At 38.4% G+C, this 25,473-nt stretch overlaps 1 protein-coding gene across 1 annotated transcript in view; it reads right to left on the bottom strand.

The window, feature by feature from the left end:
• Window positions 1-555: 555 nt before the first annotated feature.
• LOC139737175 (maestro heat-like repeat-containing protein family member 1) overlaps window positions 556-25,473 on the bottom strand; it is a 39,057-nt gene continuing 14,139 nt past the window's right edge. The window contains exons 16-37 of the mRNA XM_071647857.1: window positions 24,702-24,809; window positions 23,368-23,487; window positions 22,470-22,592; window positions 21,705-21,854; window positions 20,574-20,776; window positions 20,080-20,216; window positions 19,205-19,308; window positions 18,458-18,568; window positions 17,420-17,555; window positions 16,781-16,893; window positions 15,646-15,798; window positions 14,203-14,357; window positions 12,867-13,032; window positions 11,910-12,130; window positions 10,703-10,843; window positions 9,704-9,818; window positions 8,671-8,817; window positions 7,227-7,415; window positions 6,199-6,354; window positions 5,034-5,168; window positions 4,219-4,387; window positions 556-3,526 (exon numbers count right to left, since the gene is read on the bottom strand). Coding sequence (XP_071503958.1) covers window positions 3,444-3,526; window positions 4,219-4,387; window positions 5,034-5,168; window positions 6,199-6,354; window positions 7,227-7,415; window positions 8,671-8,817; window positions 9,704-9,818; window positions 10,703-10,843; window positions 11,910-12,130; window positions 12,867-13,032; window positions 14,203-14,357; window positions 15,646-15,798; window positions 16,781-16,893; window positions 17,420-17,555; window positions 18,458-18,568; window positions 19,205-19,308; window positions 20,080-20,216; window positions 20,574-20,776; window positions 21,705-21,854; window positions 22,470-22,592; window positions 23,368-23,487; window positions 24,702-24,809 — 3,135 coding nt within the window. The 3' untranslated portion in view covers window positions 556-3,443. The remainder of the gene's footprint in view (window positions 3,527-4,218; window positions 4,388-5,033; window positions 5,169-6,198; window positions 6,355-7,226; window positions 7,416-8,670; window positions 8,818-9,703; window positions 9,819-10,702; window positions 10,844-11,909; window positions 12,131-12,866; window positions 13,033-14,202; window positions 14,358-15,645; window positions 15,799-16,780; window positions 16,894-17,419; window positions 17,556-18,457; window positions 18,569-19,204; window positions 19,309-20,079; window positions 20,217-20,573; window positions 20,777-21,704; window positions 21,855-22,469; window positions 22,593-23,367; window positions 23,488-24,701; window positions 24,810-25,473) is intronic.

Raw genomic sequence — 25,473 nt, 5'->3', positions numbered from 1 at the left:
CGCACACAGAGTAATTCTTGAAGCTATAATATTAACAAAACTATCTCCTATGTACAAGTGATCATGGACATGTCATCCATGGTCAGACAGTAGCATCTGAAATGATAAAATTGCACTACGCTCCATCCCTATCCACACAGAACATGCCATGCTATGCTCAAGAAGAGCACCATAAGTAGAGATGTTTAATATCCCCTACTTTAATTTCCTTTGAAGCATGTCAACCTGTTTGTATGATCACGCATTGACAACACACAGGAATACAGATACAGTTATTCATCTATTTAAGTACAGCTGTACATTACTTGCCCTCCACATATACACACACGCACTAAACACCATCACACCTACAATCGTTGCAATTACAACACATGCAAGCCTCAGAAACGTCTTCCGAGATATGATCCTAACAGAAACTGAAGCTTTACATAATGTTGATCAATGCTGACGAAGAGAAATATAACTTCAAAATAAGATACTTAATTTTAGATATGAAAATGAAATATATTTCATTTTACTCTCAAATATGGCGATTGATAGATATCTCCCATTTTATGACTGTATGTTCAGTCAGTTCTCAGTTTGTCAATGACATTCATTTATCTTCCAGGCATCATCTTTCACTACAAAATACTTCAAGTGTTTTACGTCATCGATCAGCTAACGGGCTACATCCGTGGAGCCAGTTTCTTTCTTCCATGGAAAAATGTCAATCTGGTACTTTCTACGATCAATGGAACATCAAAACCATAATGACAGTAACACATTGAATGACACATGATTTATCGATGTTGGTCTGACATCAGAAAAACAAGTTTCATCGCTGGAATGGACACGAGAACATTTCTTTGAGTTGTACGTATCCAGCCTCCATCGTATTTAAAGTACGCTGAATAAGTCCAATCTACATAATAATCATAATTCCATCATGAGAATTTTACCAGCTATTGTCTTTGTCCCATAATACTGTAAAACGAGGAAAGTTCGCGTGCATTTTAATTTTGCAAATTTCGTGAGCGCCAAGATTCGCAAAATTAAAATGCACACGAAATTTCTTGTCTATACTATATGCATTGAACGCCATTGCCAATTCGTGAAAATTTCATGCCACGAAAAAGGCCGACGGCTCCAATTCGCAAAAAATTTCGTGCCGCAAATATGTCATGTTTTACAGTAATCGTCTATAACCACTGGCTTAAAGCAATCTAAATATGCTTCAATCTACTGTATCATATATTGTCTATCAATTCTTTTGACACAGAAATCGTTCAAAAGATAAGATGAAATATTAATGATTGAAGCGATGAAATACTGATCTTCACACAGTACCACTTTACAAAATGATTGCACAGAAAAAGATGGATAGATAGAGAGATGGAGAGATAGAGAGATAGAAGAGAAATATAATCTGGAAGAAGAGAAAGATATAACATACTACACACACCAACTTTGTGTTATACTTCTTATAGTAATGCTGACAGAAATACCAGCTGGTTTAAGCATTGCGTGCTTTTCCATAGCACCTTTGCAAACATAGCACTTTGTGACATACTGCCCATGTCACTGGAATTGAGGTGCACCTACGTTATGCTACCTCCTCCACCCCATTGGGGGAGCCCTCCAGCTGGGATACCACATTTTTTTCCATTTTTTTTTTTTTTATGACCACGTGGATAAGTTCAGTTAACACTGTAAATACTATCAAATCCTGACAAACACAGTGCAATTTTCGTTTTTATCATTTTCATTTTCATTTTTTTTATTCACAAATTTTTTCAACACTAAAAAGAAAGTGAGTATGTTTGTATCTATAATCACAGTGGTCAGACAACATCACACTTGATGGCTTCTATCATATTGAAGTCTGCACTCATTGCTGTCTAGCATTGATTTGCAATCGTATGACGACATATCGATAATTCTGAAAAAAAAACAACACCTTACCAAGTATGTACTGCCTTGGACTGGCCTCTACGCAAGAAGTCGACACATACCTACAAAGTGGAATTTATTTGCTTTTCAGGCATGTTTCCTCAAAAATTTTTAAACTTACGTCATGTACAGAAATCTTGCTTTAAGTAGACACACATGTTTATTTACAGCCATTAGCTCATATCAATTCTTCCATTGATTAGGCATACATGCATTAGTGGTTGGTGAGATATCTTCAACTATCTTGACTACAAATACAATTGGCAGTTCTGTGCTGTATGTTGCTGAATAAAAAGTTAATAAAAGACTTTCAGTAATTATGTAATCTCACAGGATGTATGACATTAAAATAATGTGTTGCTAGTTACTATGAATGATGATGAATAACTATGAATAACTGAAGGGCTCTTTTCTTGTTGGCTTTTTATCAAAAAACAGGTGATTGTAAAAAAAAGTAGACTGCACAATTGCATTGTGGCAATGAATTAAAAAATCCTTTTTTTTTCTGGAATATCGTACATGGTGAAAGAGCCAATCCAAAAAGGCAATGCATGTGAATGATTGATAACATGGTACCTACCTTTTTGAATGAAAGGAAGTATCCGACAAATAGGGAACTTTTCTTTTTTCCAAAAGTAATTTTAGTGCCTAATGCTGCCCATTTACATAAATGCTTCTTTAGACAATGGGAAAACAATTCTTATGGCATGAGTTAAGTTTTGAGAAATAAACAACAAAAGTTTTAGAAGTAATGCAAACTTCACTTCGCTTCAACTTTGCAGTGATGAAATTGCTGCCAATTCACATATTAGTCAATAGGGGAGAACACTTCTTGTGACATGATTTATGTGTCAGGAAATAAACACAAATGAAGTATAATGCAAAATTTCACTTTGCTTTATCTTTGTGTTGGTGAAAAGAAAAAAAAAACCCATAAGATTACATGTGCAAGTACCATTTTGATGAGAAAATAACCTTCAAGTACCAGATTTATGTTTTAAAACAATCAAATCAATTGGCTATACTTAGGATGCATGTAATAATAGTATTCGCCAATCATACCCAAATCTTTGTGGATATTCTGGAGAATTCGGGTCTCCATCAATAATGTGTGACCTACACGATTATTCAAATAAGATACTGTAATCTGTGTCGTCAATCCTGGGAACACAATATTTTTAGCTCTTCTCGCATTACATCTTTTCGCTAAAGTTTCTACTAAAGCTTTAAGACTAACAGACCAATTTCAAGGTGTCTGGGCTAATCCTAACGAGAGGATGACATTGTGTATTACTCCACTGTTCACTTGTCTAGCGCTACATGCATTTTGAGCATCAAAAGGGATGCTCGCTAGAATCGCACCATTTCTTTCGAACGGAATCCAACAAGCTTCTTTTCTCCTAGGAGGCTTTGTCACCTTCTATTTTTCTATATCAGCGTGTACCTTGCCAGTACCTGATAATAATCTCTGGTCACAATGACATTACAATCTGCACAGCGCCCCCAGGTGTTCAAAAGAGGAACAGGAGGCTCATGGCTTCCGAAGCTTTAATCCTTACTGATGGCTCTGGGTCCTTCAGCAGCTGTATCAGGGCTAGAAGAAGAAAAACAGATCGAGGGTGAACTGCAGTTGTATGTACGAATGTATTCATATAGCTTTTAAAATGCATCCATACTCTACATCCCTGAAATTAACTAGTTTGTTTCATCACTGGATCCCCATTGCTATCCAATGATAAAAATCACACTAACCTCTGATTTTCAGTTGGAAGATACTCTTGAAAACTTAGCCTTCAATAATGTACACATTACCCCCAAAAATATATAATAAACAATAATAATAATAACTGAGATGCTTCACAAGAGAAATTAATAAACTGGAAACTTTCCTTTTTCCTGCATACTGTGGGAACACATACATGCACGCAGTAACCAGTCACTATTTGAAGAGACATCTGTGTTTCTGATATTGAATGATGTTGGAAATGCAAGCACTTCAAGCTGATGGGTGCTTTACACATGTCCATTGTTCATATTGTTAGCAATCTTCTTTTGTGTATCATTATCCCAGTTATTATACCCTTATAATTATCATGACTATTATTGTCGTCATCACTATCACCATTATTGTTAGCATAAGTGCTTTAATTGCTGTTCTCCAGCCACTTACACCCAAAACATAAAAGGCGACACACTACAACACCACATGCATGGAGCAACACATCTACACTGCACATGCACACTACATGAAACCAGGGCAGAGTCGGTCTAGAGAGTGACACCAACCTCCGCAAACGTGGTCCTTGCTGATGAGACTGTGGTTGTCCTTGGGCAAGTTGCCCAGTAGGAAGCCCACGCACATGGCCGCGTTGCCCCGAATGTCCGGCCAGCTGCTGCGGAAGAAGGACACGTTGCCCATCACGTAGAAGTTGACCTTCTGCAGCAAGTCCGCAATCTGTTTTTTTTTTTTTGGGGGGGGGGGGGGGAGAACAAAAAAAAGTTATCTCCAGATTACTTGATATCATACAAAAAATGACGCCACTTTTGCAGACAAAGTACTGATACACTCTTGAGTCAATTTCATCATTTCAAAAGTGAAGCATGTACCAGTAATACATATTCGTGGATGAGGATGAGATTGAGGATTCAAATCTAACCTAATATGACAGTTTATGTTTAATATAATACTTCAAACATTGAGTTTATGCTTCTGTAACTGCAGAGATCTCAAGAACTCATCAGGGGTGTGAAAGCATACATTGCTAGAAACTGATCAGCTCCTTGCTGCAGTTTGGCTGCAAGAAAGGATAGGCCTTCTGCAAAGCACTGACGACTAGACCAAATTCCATGTTCATACATCAAGAAATAATGTTACGGTTACAGCATGCTATAAGTTGTGATCTGTGAACATTGCTGATTACATTCTTTTCCCTTACACACACTACATTAATATCCTGCTACATTCTCGACAATGCAATTAATCTTAGAGTAATTTACTGCACACCTTTATCCAGGAATATAAGACTTGAACTCTGATCAAATATATCAATCACTGTGCCCTAGCCATCTGGGTTACTAATCATGTGATGCAGAACACTTACAATAACCTTGGAGAGGTCATACATGAACTCTCCATAGTTGAGTTTCCTGTCCTCAATGAGGTGTTTCTGGAACATGTCGTTCATCGATGCCGAGCCCATGAGAGGTCCAAACTTCCGCAGGGCCAGCTTACAGGCCTACAAAATGGGAACACACAAGGTCTTACAGTCGTCAGGAACATGGCCTAGAGTGGTTCTATTATCAATTACTTTCTTTAAAAACCGTTTGATATGCCATTATACATTTCATGGGTTTTAATTTTTGCGAGCTTTGCACATTGGGTGCTATTCATAAATTTAAGAACATGCCAAAGTATTAACGCTGATCCTGACATGAATGAATGCAACATACATGCATACATATACAACTAAGCAGTACACAGTACATGAACAAGGTACATGTATGTGACAATACTGTATTCCACAAATGCAAATATAACCACTCTGGGAAGTTGTCGGGAAGTCAAGATTTGCGAAATATTAGACTTTGCAATAATGGTGTATATAGTATTTCTTCACCACGGGACAAATGAATGCTTTTTTTTTCACACTGACAAGCAAACAGTCTTGAAGTAACCCCTGCCAATTTCTACTATGAGTCAGTTGTAAGTGTCATGATCTCACTGTACTTATTCAACACCCATAATGGCTGTGCAATGGTCATGACATTTGTGATGCTCTGGTAATCCTTCCCACAGGGGACTGGGCTTAAAAGCGTATACAACAACGTTACTGCAAAGTAAAGGCGACAGCTGAGTCTCCAATAACATTTCAATCCCTACGTTGAAGCTCTTCTTGTTGGATTCGCCTTTCACAATTTCAACTTCCGATGTCCCTAGCAAAAGAACACAATATATTGTGTCTTATATTATCATTACCAGGTTATGGGATTTTTCTAAAATGCCATGGACTTGTATGATCAAATGACTTCAATTTGCTTTTGCAGAAATGATATTCTACAAAGGTGGAAATGATTAGCAGTTAGATTACTCTACACTTACCACATGCCAATATTTTTCATAATCATCATAATCATTTCGGTCAGCATTACCAACCTTATTTTTTTTTTCTTAATCACTTACTTTAGATCCCATATCTTTGTAGCAGTCTACATGGTAACTATGGCAACCAACTATCACCAGTCATCCTGTAGACACAGACCACTCACCGCCTTGACGTCATCATCCTCGTCATTGAGGTGAAGCAGCAGACTGACAAAGTTGGTGTGGATCTGCTCCAGGAAGGGATCCCGCGAGGGGCCGTCGCCAAACCGACTCAGGTTCCCAAACAGGGTGAACGCCGCAGCTCGCACCGAGGCTCGATCCTGGCCATTCAATGAAGAGAGAGAGAGAAAGAGAGAGAAAGAGAAAGACATTGAAAGAATGACAGAGACAGGGACAGACTTGGCAAGAGAGTCTTTTCCCCACGTCACAGAGATACGGCAAAACCAGAAATTTTTGCATGCATGAAACTTTCGCGAATTTAGCTGGGAGCCAAGACTTGCAAAAGTACAATGCACACACAAAAGTGGTTTTCTACAAAATGCAGTGGATGCCAGTGGCATTTCTCAAAAGTTTTTTTTTTAAAAGGCAGTCAGCTCCTATTGAAAAAAATATTCCAAAGTTTTGAACATTTCTGGTTTTACAGTATTCACATCCTTCTCATAATACCTATTTGTTAAAGGGACTGAACAGTACTGGTTGAGGTGGGGATTCATGTTTTGAACATTCTTAGGTGAGATAATGAGAAACATCTTATGAAACATGAAAGAGCATGTATTTTTAAGAAGGATTCAACGTTTATTTGATGAAAATTGGTTTTCAAATGGCTGAGGTATCAAAAAAAGTGATAATAATAAAAGGCGACATGCCCCACCTTTATTAGGATATCTTTGTTTCATCTTGTTTTTGGATATCTCAGCCATTTCAAAACCGATTTTCATCAAATAAACTTTTGATACCCCTTAGAATTGCATGATCTTTGACATCTCATAGAGCAAAATTCTCACCTCGACCCGAACTGTACACACCCTTTAAATTCTGAAAATCTCTAAGCAGCATTTCCCTTAAGGAGATATAATTTTTGCTTCTGATTTTGGTCGTGCTACTACAAAACAAAAAAGTATTAGGTTTCTCTTGTTGTCAGTATATCCCGGCATGGTCACTCCTCACATTCCACTGCAAAAAAATCTCTCACCTTCTCGAAGCAGGGCCGGATGCGGAGGGTGACGTTGATGAGCACAGGTCGCACGTTGCTCTCCGATATCTCCATGAGGATGCGGGTGAGACCAGACATGGCCTCCAGGGTGATGCTGTCCTCGGGGTCATCCTTGTCATCCATCCCGGCCATCATGGAGGAGAGCACTGTGGTGGAGTACTTTTGGACCTGTGGCGCAAAGAAGCAAACCATTAAGCCTTTTCATGGATTGAAAGTTGTTGGTAAAGTACTGTAAAAGCTGTCATTTTCTAACAGACATACAATTTTGTGAGATGCTGTTTTCCCGTCAGTGGACTAGTGACAGCTTTTCATGGATTGAAGTTGATTGCAGAGTATTGTAAAAGCTGATATTTTCTTGAAGACATAATTTCGCAAGATGCTCTTTTTGCAAATTTGACATTGAGGTTGCTGTCAGTGCACTAATGCCTATGCTTAATTCATGGGTTGTAAGTAGATGGCAGAGTACTGTAATAGCAGTCATTTTCTCGTAGAGATAATTCTGCACAATGCTGTTTTCACAACTTGTTACTTGGGCTATTGTCAGTGCTCTAATACCTGTCCATCCTCAATATTTTCGAATGTTGTCAAATTTGCGGCCCAACAAGAATTTGAAAATTTGCAAAAATAACAGCTTCAACAGTACTTTTGGACCTATAGCAAACCCAAAGATTTAGCTTTTCATGAATTTAAAGATGGTGGTAGAATACTTTTGAACCTCTTGCGAGAGAAGTAAAAAGACTTAGCTTTTCACAGATTAAAGAATGGCCAGTGGTAAACTATTTAAGGACCTATAGGGAAAGAGCAAAAGATTAACCACTGGTAGCATTTAAGGACTGAAAACTGGTGGTAGAGGATATCTGGACCTATTGCTGAAAAAGCAAAGATTTAGCTTTTCATGGATTAAAACTTGGTAGTAGAGTACTTCTGGACCAAAGACAGATGCCCTGAGATTACCTTCTTAGGGATTAAAACTTAACAGATACTTGTCGATGTCTAGAGGAAAAACTAATACACGAGATACGTCAAAGGCAATATGAATGTAGCAGCAACATCTACACGGGTTTTTGATATACATAGAGATAATGAGAAGAGGATTGTAATTAAGGGCACTGAGAAATCTAGAAGAGATTTTTAATGGAGACTTGGAATGTCTTAAGGAAAGGTGTGGGAAAGATGTAACTTGGTAAAGTGAAAGTAACATCAGCTACAATTCGATTAAAACATTTTTGTTCTCACATGACATCTCCACATGCAAATGCAAAACATTGTAGCTCAGTTTTTGAGAGCGCTATGTTGAAAATAATATGTTCACAGACTTCCACTATACATGAAAGTGATGAACCTCACAAACAATAAACAATAATCAATCACTGATCTCTGCTGTCAGTGATTTATTTACTCTTTTTTTTTCCACGAAGCTTACCTGTGCCGACCCTAGACTTGCAATGTTGCCGAGCCCTCGCACGCACAGTTTGCGCACGACAGCATTCTGGTCCACCAGTCGCCCGAGGAGGTTGTTCATGATGATCTCCACTTGGGAAATATCGCCAGCACACTTTTGGTTCACAAGCTAGCAAATGAGATCAAAAGTGCATAGACCTTTATGCATAAATCCTTGTCAACAATTCAAATGGATGATTGGCATTCATTAGCTGAGCTAATCTAAAGTGGGGTTTTAAAGAAAAAAATCATATGCTTCCTAAGTCTCCATATCAGAGAAATTATGTGGTAATCTTGACAGAAAGCACAAGATTATAAAGTGCCAAGGATGTTCTACAGATAAGTGTAAATTGCATGCATAAACTTTGAGAAGAAATGTTACATCACATTTCAAAGTACACAAAAGTGTACACAAAGAGCACAAAATGTCCTGCACAACACACTGCTTGCACTGTAGAGCAGCAGTATTCTTCAATTTCTTGGCAATCACTACACATGAACAATCTCTGTACATTCCAGTGAAAAGATTGACAAGAAAAGTTCAGACAACAAGAACAAAATCAGATGGATAAGCCTTATACATTTGAAAGAGAAATACTTTCAGGGATGTCATGGTCATCAATCCGGTTTAGAATAGGAAATTATCTATGTGAGGAGCTCTTGTGGCCAAGAGGACAAGACCAGGGCTCTCAATAATGAGGCTCCTGGTTCAAGTCCTATAACAGCAGTGGTTGTGCCCTGAGGCGAGGCATTGCCTGGTCCTTTGGAAGGGACTCACCCTTGGTAGCTTGCTCATAATCATTTACAATTGTAAGTGCTTGATTAGGTGGCCATACTAAATAAAGCCAATCACACTTAAACACACACCCACACACCATCATGTTTTCCTTGAATGTATAATAGAGACACTTACATTGTAAACAATATTTTACTTGCAATTGCACTCATATGACATATAATGAGTTTAGTCACTTCTGCTGATGTGATGAAGTTCTAGGATCATATTTGGTGATTACCTCAGCAAGGAAGGCTGTTGTAACAATCCTTTGAGTGTCAAACAGACTGTTGAGATTGGGTGAGAGGGCCCCAATGATTCTTGCTACGTAATTACCACGGTGTTCAGCAACGGCCCTGGATCAATGAATCAAACCAGAGGAGTCTCATTACCATGCATCCATGTATCATGATGTTTATGCAAAAACACACTGCAATTTGCCTTGGCATTTACTTCCATAAATAAAATACTATAAACGTAGCTTTGTAGACATTATTCGCAAATGATACAGACTTTTTGCATGTCATATTCAAGGTGAGAAGACAAGGAGGCGCATGTGATTTTGCTTTCCACAAATCAGAGCAGCTGATATTAACAGTCTACTGTTTACAGTGAGCACACCTTTTCTACGTTTACCTCTTTTTTATTTCAAATATCACTTTACTTTGGCTCTTATTGTCCCATATAAAGACAATATATACTTATATACATACATAATCATATTAATATATTATTTTCATTTTTTCCAGCATAATGACAGAGCACTTGGTTTACCTCTTTCAGAAGGCAGGGGGAATATTATTACCCTTAACATATGCCAGTAACAAGTGGAAGGAATGTGTATTGTTCATTTTTTTTAAAAAAGAAATTTCATGCAATTCTCTTTGCATTTTCTATATATCATTGTTTTCCTGAGACATAACAAATTGTTGTAGTCTTCTTATGAAGCGATGTAAAAACAGCAAAAAAAAAAAAACACAAACACAAACAAACAAACAAAAGCTTTTGAATTTATAAGTTCTAACAGATTGTCCGATTTTGTTTTTAAACTTCACTGATATGTTCTAGGAATATTTCTGCATTTACCCAATCCATATAATCTATATATTTGGGTTTCATTCTCCTGTACCTTCACATGCCACAACATGTGGGCTTTTCATAAACGTGTATATGAGGCAAGTATATCAAGGGAAGTTATACCAAAGATCTCAAAGAATAAAATGCTACACTGTTCACTCACCTTCCAAGAATCTCGACACCTTCTTCATACTGATCTTCCTCCTGAAGCTTGTTCCACACTCCTTCTTTGCTCAGAGAGTCCATCAGGTCCGCCGAGTTGGGGCTCCTCGCTAGCAACGCCTTCATCGCCTCTGTTGCAAGGCTACACAAAGTTTGAAACAAAATATGGCGATATATTCTAACTTCATAGATTAATGTCATACATCCTCTCTTCAAAACTACTACTTGGCAGCAAGAATTTATTGTAATGAAGCTCATCAGAATATTTTTTCCAACTTAGAAGATAATTCTTTTTGCCCAATGAAATAGATATCTTCCAGCTCACTTCAGCACTTGTGACAATCCTGACATGCATTACAAATTGACACAAACTACTTTCACAATCCTGCAGGTAATCTATTCATAATCCCTGATGACAACATGATGTTCTACCCAAAATCCTGATCAGCATTTTCCACACAGTTAGGCAATATCAGATGAACACAGTTGATGATATACAAAGACAAATGACACACAAGGCACTTCCTTTTTGTACAGCTATTTCTATACATACTGACAATGACACATACTGTGGATTGAATTGGTTGATATGATCAAGGAGGTATGAGAGAACCTCCTTGATATGATCCATGATTTTGTAGCATTCCACATAAAGATTTAAAAACAGGTAGATTTTATAAATATTCTGTAGCAATTGTGAATTTCATTCCATAGGGATGCATTTAATATGATGTTTGAAAATGTCACTACCTGAAACAGACTCAGTGAAACTTTGAAGGCACCCATAAGCATGATCAGTGCAAGTCTACGGTAATCAGACCCCACTTAAAGGTACTGTTTACCATTGGGAGCAGTGAATTAAAAAATGTTCGAGATATCACATTTGATGCATATGTGTAGGTCAGTTGAATCACAAAACATCCTACAATGTAAAATTTTTGCAATAAAGCCTGAAATATAAGGAGATATCACTATTGTTCTCAATAAATCATAGCTGCAGATGGTTTACTCTGGGACCATTTTTATTATAGCTATTGTTCACATTTTGTATATGTAACAATACTTAACATTAATTATACTGATCAAAATTTGTACATTGGTTGTGTCTATCCTTAACTCACATTTTAGAACTATTTTGAAGCATCAAAGCTGAGTTTTTGTTTCATCTGCAAATGGCATTATGCCTTTAAAAAGACAAACAAACTCACAAGCCAGGGCAGATGATGGCCAGAGCCTTGTTAAAGGCCTTGACGTCCTTCACATTGACCATCTCCTGCTGGATCTGGTCTGACTTCAAGCTGGGGGGCTTGACCTTCCCCACGCAGGAGCCGATGTAGACCAGCAGTCCGGAAAAGAGCCGCGGGAAGTTGTCCGAGACGACGTCTTCCGATTCCTCCACGAGGAACGTCTCCGTCAGAGCAGACACAACCTGAAGAGATTCGGGGTAGAGGCAAAATTCCTCGCTTTGATAAATCAGGAAATGGTAAGTTTTGATGTCATTTTGAAATAGCTATGACATTCAGAAATATTACTGAATCTGTGTAAATCAAATGACCCTGAATTGAATGAGACAAAAATTAAAGTGGGATAGAGAGAAAACTAGATATATCGCTACGGCGACTGATATGTCTCCGCCATAATGCATGGTTCTCCTAATAGGTCTATAGTACAAGGTCTTGACAATGTGTGATGACAGTTTCACACAATTGGTTCTTGAGATATTGAAGAAAACAAAACGAGACGGACGGATGGACGGACGTACGGACGGACGGACGACCCGAAAACATAATGCCTCCGGCCACTTCGTTGGCGGAGGCATAAAAAAAATGAAGACTTTTCTTCGTGACAGATGTGGGAAAAAAATACAAGCAAAGAAATTACAAATGATTACATATATAATAAATAATAAAACAAAAGTAAAGAAAATGTATGACTGTGAGCTAGGAGGCTTTAACAGATTACTTACTGCAAAAGTGGATATTTTTGCAAATGTACATAGCAATAATACCGCTTCAATATACCTATCTTAAATTCAAAGACATAAAATAATATTACATATAACAACCAAAACATTCGCTCACTTTTATTTTCATGCTTGTTTCATGCTGCACGCAATGTGCAAAAATCTCCACTTATACATTATATAGGGCATCAATGACACTCACAGACAGTGGCAGCAAATTGGCAATCCTGGAGAGGACCTTGCGAGACTTTGGATCGACCTTCTCCTCGACGTGGACGTTCCTGGCCATCAGATCGAGGCACCGGTCAAAGATGGCCTGCAGTAGGCCGGCATCTCCGGCCAAAGTCCGCCAGCATTCCATGATGTGCCTGCATCAGAGATGGACATGAAGATGACCATGTACCAAGCTTTTCATTAACCGAGTCATGCCTGACTGATATTGACATTGCCCTGCGTATGGGACTTTGTGAAGGTATTCTTGTGCTTCGTCCTTGGTAGGCAAATGCATCACTTCTTTCATTGCATAGAAACATGAATCCCAGCCACAATCAGTACAGATCATATCAATTCATCACAGACTCCTTTATATCCACTCAATGCAAGCAAGCTGGTGACACAAATAGTAAATACAGCATGGTGCATGGTGCATGACTGACAGTATGGCAAGATGACTCCATGGAGGTCGTATACACTGATTCTGTAATCACTGTATACGCCATATATTTCGCGAGTCTAAATTTTCGCGAATCGGGACTTCCCGACGATTTCGCAAGTGGTTGAATTCGCGATCGTGGAGTCCTGTACTAACCGGAGAGGTGTGCACGCATACGCCACATTCACATTGGGATCAGAGTCAATATTTTCGTGTGTCTTTAATTTCGTGAATAGCACCTGACTCACGAAATTCGCAAAAAAAAACACCTCGCGAAATATTCGGCGTATACAGTATTCATCTTAATCATTTAAAAAAGCTGTTTACCATTGGAAGCAGTGATTTAAAAGATGCTTGTGGTACCAGAATTAATGCATATGTGTCGGTCATTTGTATCACAAAACATCCTAAAACATCCTATAAAATGTTTGTAATTAAGCCTAAAATATAAGGAGATATCACCATTTTTCCCTCTAAACCATATCTGTAGACAGATTAGCCTAGAAATATTTTTATTACAAATATTGTTCACAGTATATATATCAAACAATATTTAATATTGATTTTACTGATTCAAATTTTTACATCTGTTGTTTCTATCCCTAATTCACATTTTAGAACTATTTCAAGGCACTAAAGCTGGATTTTTGTTTCATTTGCAAATGGTAAATAATGCCTTAAGTGGATTTTTGATCAATTCTATGCCAAAATAGCTAATCACCTGAAGTCATTTGAAGGTATTTGATTGGCATTGATACAATCTCAGCAAAGAGTGGGGAAAGGTTTGCTGGTGTACCCAGCTCAACCTTTAAGCCATGGAAAAATAATATTAAAAAAAACTACAGGAAGCTGTCTAAACACATTTGGTGGAATTGAGTGTACTCACTGGTCATATGGGAGGGGGAATCTGAGGAGTGTGTTGAGGACCGGTTCTAGGTGGGTGGAGGCCAGGGTGCGGATGGCCCGCAGCGTACCTGTCCTGGTCTGAGGGAAGGTGATAGAACTCAGCTTGGTGTGCAGTGCTGCCATCAGTTTCCTTACCTACAGAAAGAAAACAACAAATAGGCACACAATTATCAGTAACTGTGACACCAAAAATTACACTAATGATGGCAATAACAACAACAACAACAAAATAACAATGATTATCATCATCATCACCAATATACCAATAGAGTTACTAGTATCATGATTATGCATTTGTCATTTCTTGTGCTATGAAAGATTTTTATCAGTTGTCTCCCTCTGTATAAAAATGTATTTGTAAGATCGCAACTACTGATCTACATTCTAAAAAACACATTGGAATAAGGAACCGATGGGATGTGAATCTGTCATCTACTGCTTTCTGGGCAGCGATACTACCACCAGGCTATCCCTGGTTGCCGGCGGTGGCACAATGAACTTGGAACGAATACCAAGGCTCTGAAATTCCGACTTTGTTATGTTAAACTGGAAAGCAGAAGATGACAGGTTTGAATCCCACTGGTTCCTTTTTTTTCAACATGTTTGTTAGAATACAGATCAGCATCTTACAAATACTGTACATTTGTACAGAGGGAGACAATTGATAAAAAGCTGTCATAGCACATCCTCATCCCTCTGCTTTAACTCTTTATGTGCCATGGTGGAAACCCCCTGCGTGCCACATTATTCTGAGACACCAATGTAGTCATGCATTGAGAAAACATTCTGTCTTCAAAATCTATGCTAACTTTTATAGATTTATATTAAATTATAGAGAAAGTGAGCAATGTTCTAGAGATAATGCTAAGCTTTGCATTGATGTAAATTCTATGACAAATCTACATTTGCTCTTCTTTCAAATGCCCAGTAGCCACATTACTGTAAATGTATGACATTTGCACACTAAGCAGTTACAGAAACTTAGTACTTTGCACGCAAATCTAGTATGAAACACTGTTTTTTAGTCAATCACCACATAAAATGCAAGCTATGGACGCGAGGAACGGAATCGCTAGAAACGCTTTCATTGTACTGTGGCATTTGGCGATTTATCGATCGGTTTGGGTGGGTTTGTGTGTTTGAGCGGAATATGTGAAGATGGCACGCCATCGACTGAGTTGGATGTGCGAATGTGGCACATAAAGAGTTAATAATCTCATCCCATTATATCAGTATTATAGACGAGCTCTACTATACATCACGTGCCACAATCTAAGAGACTCATATTGACAGTTCATACCCAACCTTGATCATATAGGTTCCAGATACTCACCATCACCACATGACAAACGTCTATGAGAAATCTGACTTATTCTGTATCACTCAAAGAAAAGAAAAGACCATCTTTTTATCTTCTACTCACTGAAGGAAGGAGCTCCATGCCTCTTGACTTTAGGATGGTGTTGAGGACGACGCACGCTCCGCTGGAACAGTGGGACTGTTGGTCGAGGAGACCGTCAATGAGCAGAAAGACGAAGCCTTCCAGCTGCTCACTGGGAACCCGCCTCGCCAGGGCCTGTGGGGGGGACATTACATTTCAAGAAGGCATCCATTTAAGTACATTGTGGGGGGGGGGGGGGGGAATGGGAGCGATGGAAGGGTGGTGGAAGGGGGAAAGGGTGGTGGAAGGGGGAAAGGGTGTGGTAAAAAATCATCCTTTACTGCAGTGCAGCAGTGACTCATTACTTGAACATGTTATAATATCAAGTTTACAGTCACGGCATAAACTTCCACATGAGAAACGTACTCTGCTTTTTGACAGAATATAGAAATATTTTATATGGTAAACACAATCTTTAGCAACATAAGGGAGGAGTCATATTGCAGAAATAGGTTTATTTTCACTGAAAACGAAGATTCACATCATGATTAACCCGTTGAGGACGGACTGATTTTGCTACAATATGCATTTCCCATACACACTAACCCGAGTATACTCAGGACTCGTCCTCAACGGGTTAAAACATCTCTCTTGTTTTAATGATGAATGAAATAGATCGAAACTGAAACATCAAATCTTTTATAACTGCATTACATTTACAGGACAAAGCCAACACATGTACCTGAAGATAAGAAGCAGAAGGTGTCTCGATCTTTTTTCTTTCTTTTTTTGAAAAAAGTATTTCTATGCTATCATGAAAATGTACGTGGTTACTCCAAGCCAAAATTCCACTCCAAGCAGCCATCTTCAGAAAGAAATTGACAAAAAATGTTGTGCCAGCTGGCGATGAAACGACAATTTCCTGAATGAACCGAAGAAATGAGTTTGGGGATTGATTAACTGTGCACACCTTGGAGGCTATTTGACCTCATTTTGATAAGTTCTACACTTATATTTATTTTTTTTTCACTGCTCTTCCATACATGTACATGATGAAGATTGTATCCACAGATCAAGTTAATTGTCTAGTCACGTTACTCAGCACCAGCTTAAATATATTGCATTCATTATCATACTACTGGAATGGCATAAAGATATCTCTGTCAGCATGACTCACCTTGGAAAGGTCACTGATGATACCAAACAGGGACTGGGCGTCGGTCGCTGAGCTTCGTTTCCTCAACACAGAGAGAGCTTCCACCATGTTGTCCTTGTAGTCTCTTGCCCTCCCTGAAGCAAATTCAGTAAAATTCAATTCAATTCAATTCAATTCAATTCAATTCAATTCAATTCAATTCAATTCAATTCAATTCAATTCAATTCAATTCAATTCAATTCAATTCAATTCAATTCAATTCAATTCAATTCAATTCAATTCAATTCAATTCAATTCAATCTAGTCCAATCTAATCAAACATAATCCATTCTAATCCAGTCCCATGCAATGCCATCCAGCTGAATCTAAATCAGCTCAACTCACTTCTATGGAATTGATGTATACAAAGACATGTACAACATGCTCTAACACTTCAAGAGCTCTGGCACTGCTAGTCAAATGTTACTGGGAAAAAAAAAAAAAGAAGAAGAAGAAAAAAAAGACCTTACCCACATCCGGCCATCCATCTATCCACCCATCTATCTTGTTTACCTATATCATGTTTATTTATTTTATGAATGATAGACATTTTGCTCACCAAGTTTTGCCCCTCCCCCATTAACTCACACAAAGCTCAATGAGAATAAGATGTACATGTACCTTCAAACAGGAGGGCTAACTTGAGAGTGATCTGGATACCCTCAATGGCCTGTGACCTTAGGTCAATGCAGGGGTCGGAGCAGCGGGGCACCAAGTGAGCCAGAATCTCACCCATACAGGTGAAGGCCGGTGGACCCTGTCAATGAGCAAATACTATGTTAACCCTATGTGTGACTCAGGTGCCGATTGGCACAGGGAACCCCACAGCATTGTACACATGGTCCAAAACCTGTGGCGCAGAAAGGGTTATTGAACCTATTTACATTGATACAAATAAAATGAGAGTATTGCCAAGTCTATGTAAACCTAAAAGGATGCAAAAAAAACCAAACTTTTCTCTTTCATTCATTACATTCTTGCACACTTTTTAAAGTGGTACCTCTGCAATTTACTATAGGAAAAAAAAATGCAACACAGTGAAGAAAAAAGAATAATAAAAGATTTACTGGTAACATTTTACAGGGAGCCAGCTATCTTGGTATACCTACAGAAACAATGTACATGTATCACTTGGAATCATTCCATCATCAACTCATCACTTTTGAATTATGCTGGTGAAAGTCATGTTATATAAACTCCTCCCGTAGTGAAATACTTCCATTTTATTTTCAGCGAACTGCACTTCTGGACCCATTTCATAAAACGTAGAATAGTAACTCTTGCTGGAATGGCAACTTCAAATAGCAACAGCCAATCAGGAAGCTGGATTCTTGTCATTACTATGACAATTGCCATTCCAGCAGAAGTTGCCATCGTATCAACCTTTTCTGAAATGTGACCCAGATATACTGCTTAACAAAACAGCAACCACTGATTCATCATGCATACATGTCAAATATCTGCACAAACATAGCTCACGTCTAATTCCTACAATAATGATTGAGGCATGGTACAAACATTCATCATGCTGCTGAGCTAACTTTGTGATACAGGACACTAGATTTTTTTTTTTTTTTTTTTTGCACACTGATTACACAGAGCAATCCATCAGCACACATCCATCAACACAGCATGGTTCAGTTCTTGAGTCTTCCTCACCCCGGTCGTGTCCACGATGTTCTCAAAGAAGAAGAGGAGGAGGACGGAGGTGGCTTCCACGGCTCGCTGCCTCTCATGACCCTCGATGGACAGCATCCACGGATGGAGATGCTATGGTGTTCACAACAAAATGGTAAAAATTATTTTCAATCTAAATCAGTTTTGAAAAGGAGAAATGGTCTTTGCAAGTACAGTTGTAGAGGTCATACTAAACATCATGTCATATAGAGTACCGAAGTGTGATGTCAAGCCATTCATTGTTTATATGGAATCTAGTTCTAAACACAACCGTTGCTAACCATGCTCAAAGCTGGTTCCAACCCACTGTCCGAAGCCATGTGCAAGGATATCTTGTTTGAAACCAGCACAAAGCTATAACAAAAGACTGTGACATCTTCACATCAGTACTTATAGATTAATTGCACTGGGATATTAGCACTATTATTGCTATTAGCATTCATTCATAATCAAATCATGTTTGAAGTCTTGTAAAACATATACTTAAAAATACTCTTAGCAGGTTAGTAGAGTTATTTTACGTCCAACACATGAATTTGCCTTAATGCTGCTCTTTACTTCTGTATCAAACATATGTTCTTCAAACCACAAATATATATCTACAATTGTATCACACTTGAAATTACTACTGTAGTTTGAATTCTCACGAAGATCAGGCACATACTCTGGTCAATCACACATGGAATGGGGGAGAAAGTGGGGAGAGGTTTATCCTGAAGGTTTTTTCACCTTAAAGATGTTCTGGAAGCCGATGGGTGTGAGATCTTTCCTTAGAAGTTCCTTCAACATGTCATTTAGACTATCCAGGGATGTCTCAATCAAGAAGTCAAACTCTGCATGAAACATCGAAAAGCAATCCTCAGTTTCAACATCCATCGATCAGATAATCGAACGAGCCACTATCATCAATCGATCTGAGATTTGCGATGAATAACTTAAAATTTTCTAAAAAGCAACTGCATAAACTATGCTAACTTTAAAACATTGCAACCTCACAGACACTAAGTGACAAGTTGAATATGACTTGACTGCATTAGTTTGTTTCACAACCTCACAAACCTTGGCAGTGGATACACACATAGAGAGGTGCCATTTCTCTACAAATTAGACAAAAAAAAAAAAAAAAAAAAAAATACAGCCACTAAAAGGTTGGGAATGTTTACACGGACTTGGTCATGATGTTGATGTTGATAATGATAAAGACGATGACGATGACGACGACAATGATGCTAAACCTGAACGTTGATGATTATGAGGATGATAATGATGATGATGACACTGTGTCGATAAATCAGGGCCCTGTTTCACTAACATGGGAACTATATCAAGCAAAACAATGAATTAAAAGTTGGGACAGATACAGATCAGATCTAATTGGGAAGGAAATATATACATTCAACATGTATTCTATAATGTTGCAAAGAGGGCCTATTAAAGATACTGTTATAAAAATTGTAATAGTGAAACAGTTCCTAACTTTTAAGGACTGGTTGATCCCAAAATCGTCCCTATAAAGATCAGTTGGATTGATCTTAGAGCTTTAATACTGGAACAGACCGCTAGGCATTTTTTAGTCCAGCACCATCCCCTCACCAGACCCTCACCTTTGATTTCCTCCTCCTTGACCTCCTCCTTCCCCTTGGCGGAAGACAGCGGGTAGTTTGGCAGCTTGAAGAGGCAGTTCACACCCGTCTGGATCAGTGTGAACGCATCAGCATCACTCAGCAGGGGGTCAAGTTTCCTGGCAGTATGGTGTCAAGGAAGATTCCTGAATCTTTTCTCATTTCTCTCTCTTTTCCATGGATATTTTACTACATGAAATAAACAAAGCACTGTGGGGGAGGGGGTAGACTCCACCTTCATTAAAAAAGATATATATATGATAATTATACATTTACAGATATTAGAAGAGGGAACAATTCACATATATTCATGAAACACAAGAATTTCTGGTGATGTTAGTACTTACAATCACAGAATGGGATTCAAATCTATATGCTGTGTGACACACGCACACACACACACACACACACACACACACACACACACACACACACATAAAAATTGAGACCAAGATGGCAACCTGCAGAAAGGATACACCAGGGTGGCGCACGACTGCAATGCCAGAGATCTCGTTTCCGTGGTGATCTCCTTGGTGCTGTCTGCCTTCATGAAGGTCATCATGTGGCCCAGGAGGTCGGTCTTCTTGGCGAACGAGTAGCGAGTCTTGAGGTGTTCCGGGTGCAGAGCCTTGCCGATCAGGTCCACGGCTCGGATCAGGTTCTGCTTTACCGCTGTGTCCTGGAAACCAAAGTTCAATACACTCTCCTTTTATTTGGTACAAAATACAAATGGGCCTGATATCCTACATCTTCAAATTTGCTTCCTAATCTGATAATTGATTTATCTCCCATCTTCAACAATGGTGATTCTATAAAGAGGAAAATTAGACATTGATGGAAGAACATCAAATACTGTGGAGCAAGTTTTGATACTGCACTTCATTTCACTATTAGCAGTCATACTCTGAGGGCACATCTCAACATTATTCCCAAAAAGAGAATTTTTACAAAGCAATTCTGAAAACATGAGTCACAGTCATTATCACTCCCTGAACTAACTAAATCTGAATGAAGTATTGTTGTATGGCACACTGACAAACGAAGGTTAACAATGTCTTAATCATGATCAAAACCAGCTGCATGGTGCCATAGGACATTGTACCACTGATTGATAGCTATGGGATCCACAATGAATTAAAAAATAAAATAATCTAATCCAAGCACTCAGAAAAATTGCGCTTGATGTGTGAAGATGAGTTTACTTCAGCATACAAGAAACAAGGAGCATTTACTTCATGAAAATGAATGAGGAATAAAGCCCATCATTACATAGAGCAAAATAAGCCCTTTCCAATGATACCTCACTCATTGAAATTCTAGCAGTTATGACAACAAAAATCTTGTTATTTTCTTTGTGCTTTTTTTTTGCAGGTTCAATCACAGATATCACAAATTGACAAAAATGGAGTTAACTCGATTACAGTCAAACTCCTCAAATATGTGAATAAAGAAATAAATAGATTAAAAGAGATAAAGAAAGAAAGACAGACAGACAGAAAGGAAAGAACAGAGAAAGAAAAAGAAAGAAAGAAAGAAAGAAAGAAATCACATTCATCGCTAAATTTGGAGAGATCTCCAACGGGAGCGGATGACATCACAGAGCTCACCTTGACATTCTGGAAATGAGGGTTGATGTTCTTGAGTATGTTTGCCTCCACCCTGGAGGCGATGATGTCCGTGGGAGCGTACAGTGTCAGGTAACCATAGCAGAGCATCACCGTGCTCTTAATCTTCCCTGTGTCCTCTCCGCCTTTGTCCTGACGATGAAGCAACAGAGATGGAAACAGTTCCTTGTATAGATTACTTGACATATTTTCATTTTCACGTAATTGAATTTTTGCTCTGAGCGACTCAAAAAATGCAATCACTGGTTCTTCAATTCCTTCATGCTGCACAACTGCTTACTCGTATTTTTTCATCCAATACCCAAAAAGGACAGAAATTGATTTGACAATTCCATGCATAAAAATTGACATATTGCCCAATTGTCATGGTGTTTAAACAGTACTTCATCCAACAAGTAACATTTGGAGAGGGAATAGACTTGCAAAAATATCATACAATGTCCTTGAAATTTTGCTAGTATTATTGACATCAGTTGTCGCAGGATACAAATCAACCGGTTTGAAATGTGCACAACAAATTGTGAAGATATTATCGGGGGTTCTAGAATCTGTGCTTGCCAAAAGTAGCATGAAATACATGAAAATGAATATATATTTCTGCATTTAGAGTACTCTAGGAGTAAGACAGGGTGCTCAATTCTTAAGATACACAATTATAAAGTAAATAATACAAGAGAAAACAAATTGATCAGTAATTCAAATGTTAGCTCAAATACAAAACAGACAAAGAGGCAAAAAATGTCAGACCTTCCCAAAGTTGAAGAATCCACTGGACTTTCTTGACATCTCTCCCTTGACCACCGTCTCCAGCTTGGTGAGGGCCAGGTCTAGGTGGGAGGAGGCACAGAAGCCCAGACCAATGGCACAACCCTGTGAAGTGAGATGGCAGAGCAATTCATTAACTCTCTGAGCGCCACATTAATATCCTGTCTACAGGTATGCCTGTGAAATTTGTGCACATTAAACTCATTGGCCCAGAAAGGGTTCAGGATTCTTCTTGTCTCTTGCTGCTGTTCAATAACATATATGTGTATATATATATATATATATTTTTTTTTTTTTCTGGGGGGGGGGGGGGGTCAAGCTCTGATTAAACATACCCTGACAGACGAGGTGTTTAGAGTGAGTTGGTTCTTTATCCCTTTCTGTGTCAGGGACTCTGGACAGTGTACACAATGCTATGGGGTTTTCTGTGCCAATCAGCACTCACAGCATGAAAAGAGTTAATCATAACTTTATGGAGGATTCTTCAAGAGAAATGCAATGTATCTATATCCTGTATTTGTAGCATCTGAACTGGTGGATAATCATGTGCTTTGCTGAAGGTTTAGAGCAATGATGATAAAGCTGTAATGTCATTAAGACAAGAGTGCTCTTTTATTCCCCTTTCCATATCAATTAGGGACACACTTAAAAGTATTATTCCAAGCATATAAAGATTCATGACTAAACTGTGATCTGTGTTGCTATGAACTCTGATCTTACAATAAAATCCCAGTGCTTCAAAACATCAGTTGCATTTTTTTCTTCTACTTTGACAAAAAGATTCAGCCACATTTAGACAAACACACACACACACAAATACATACAAACATGAATGATTGAGTTTGAGTGGTAGTTAGACACCTAAAGATGATTCAATTACCTCTCTCTCCACTTGGCTGCTGTGTTTGATGGTGGAAAACAAAATATCGAGATGTTTCTGGATGAACTGCTTGTTGGTCACTTTTCTCATCACAATGCCTAGACATTTGTACATGAAATTCTGTAACAAACAAACAAACAAACAAACAAACATGAGTTAGAATATTGTACGCATGGTGTCAGTGACCGTGCATACGGGCGCATCTCTACAGTTTCAAGCTTGGTTTAACAGTAAACTCTGATTCTTCCACATACAAAATCACCTAGGTAGTGAAGAGTAATACAACTGTATCAGTCTAATATTTTGTAAAATCTCACCCATTATTAAAGCATGTTTGGTTGTTACCCATGTGGTAAGATAAAATTGAAGAGAAGAAAGAGTACTCTTCAAACATACACGGTAACGTTGGGTTATGATTGTAGATGTAATGTTATGATTTAAAAAGCAGCAATACATGATGTGTCATACTACACAGTTATAACAGGAAAATGCCAAGCTATAATGGTATACACCCATCATCATAATACAAAGTCATTTTGTATTGCTAACAGTGTTAAGTTGATACTGACCTTTGACAACTAATGGTATCACATAGTGGCCATGAGTGACCAATGAACACAGGTCAGGGTCATACACTCTAACATCTCCCATCAGTGTATGTCAAACGATCAATGTTGTCAGAGACAGAATGCGTAAATGGAATACGAAGAATTGAGTTTTCTCACTCCAGTTTAGGACAGGGAACCAGAATTTGAATCAGAAAAATACAGTACTCTCCGCGTAATCGGGTATCACTTAAACGGGTACTCCGTTTAATTGGGTAGATATGTCAAAGTCAGTTCCAATGCACATTAAAATTACCTGTTAATCGGGTTGCCTCTCCGCATAAATGGGTAAATAATTTTCTTCTAATCTACTTTCTAACCACATTTTATCACAGATATAACACTTTAAGAAATCATGCATGTCCAATTTTCCACGGTAGCGAGGAGTCTATAGTCGAACCACAAAGTTTTATGAAGACATATTTGTCCATAACAACTGTGTAAATTATTGCTCCTGACTGAGCAAGTGTAAGGTATGTATAATGTGCCTTGCAAGCACGCGTGTTAAGCATACAGTGTAGATGTTTGGTGCGGTGTACAATACATGTACATACACATTGTGTGTGTCAAATGCGAATGAGACGTGTTCTTCTGTTAATCGGGTACTCCGCTTAATCGCGTAAGAAACGCTTTGCCCGAGCCTACCCGATTATGCAGAGAGTACTGTACTTCTATCCTACTCCCATTTGGAAACGGCAATTGTTTGAATTGTGGCAGTGGTTGCTTTACCTTCTCTTCTGGCATGTTCTGATAGAGGGCCACTTGTTCTCCGAAGCTTGCTCCCAGTTCCCCAATCCAGTCCTCACTCTGCGCATCGTCCAGAGTTTTGGACAGCAACTGAAGCACAGGAACAACGTGTGTGATACAAGCAAAACCATAAATTCACCCAATAAAGAGAATGACTACACACACCTCCGCAGCACTGTCTCCCAAGGACACACAGTGAGTGTGTCATTATATAATTCTTTCACTTCACTTTTCTTTCTCTGATGTATATTTTTCTGCTAAACACTTAAAGGACAAGTTCACCTTCATAAACATAAGGATTGAGAGAATGCAGCAATATTGGTAGAACACATCATTGAAAGTTTGAGGGAAATCAGACAATCCGTTCAAAAGTTATGAATTTTTGAAGTTTTTGTGCAGTAACGGCTGGATGAGAAGACTACTGCAGTGTGTGAATAACTTAGATGTCACATGCGTACAACAACATAAGGAAAATATAAAGAGAATTTCACAAAATTTCATCTTTTGAAAAAAGTACACATTCCCCCGACTCGTTACCGACATATGTTATGGGTAGTATTATTCCTCCTGCCTTTAGAAAGAGGCAAGTCAAGTGCTCTATTATTATGCGAAAAAAATGAAAATATGTTGAATTTTCTTTACATTTTCTTTATACTGTTGTACGCATATGACTCACAAGCTGTAGTAGTCTCCTCATCCAGCGGTTCCAACACAAAAATTTTAAAAATTCATAACTTTTGCACCGATTGTCCAA

This window comes from Diadema antillarum, unplaced genomic scaffold (genome assembly GCF_040938485.1).
Source record: "Diadema antillarum isolate AM-2024a unplaced genomic scaffold, OU_Dant_1.0 scf00000028, whole genome shotgun sequence".
In the NCBI taxonomy this organism is placed as follows: domain Eukaryota; kingdom Metazoa; phylum Echinodermata; class Echinoidea; order Diadematoida; family Diadematidae; genus Diadema; species Diadema antillarum.
This window is presented reverse-complemented; position numbering and strand designations above follow the sequence as displayed.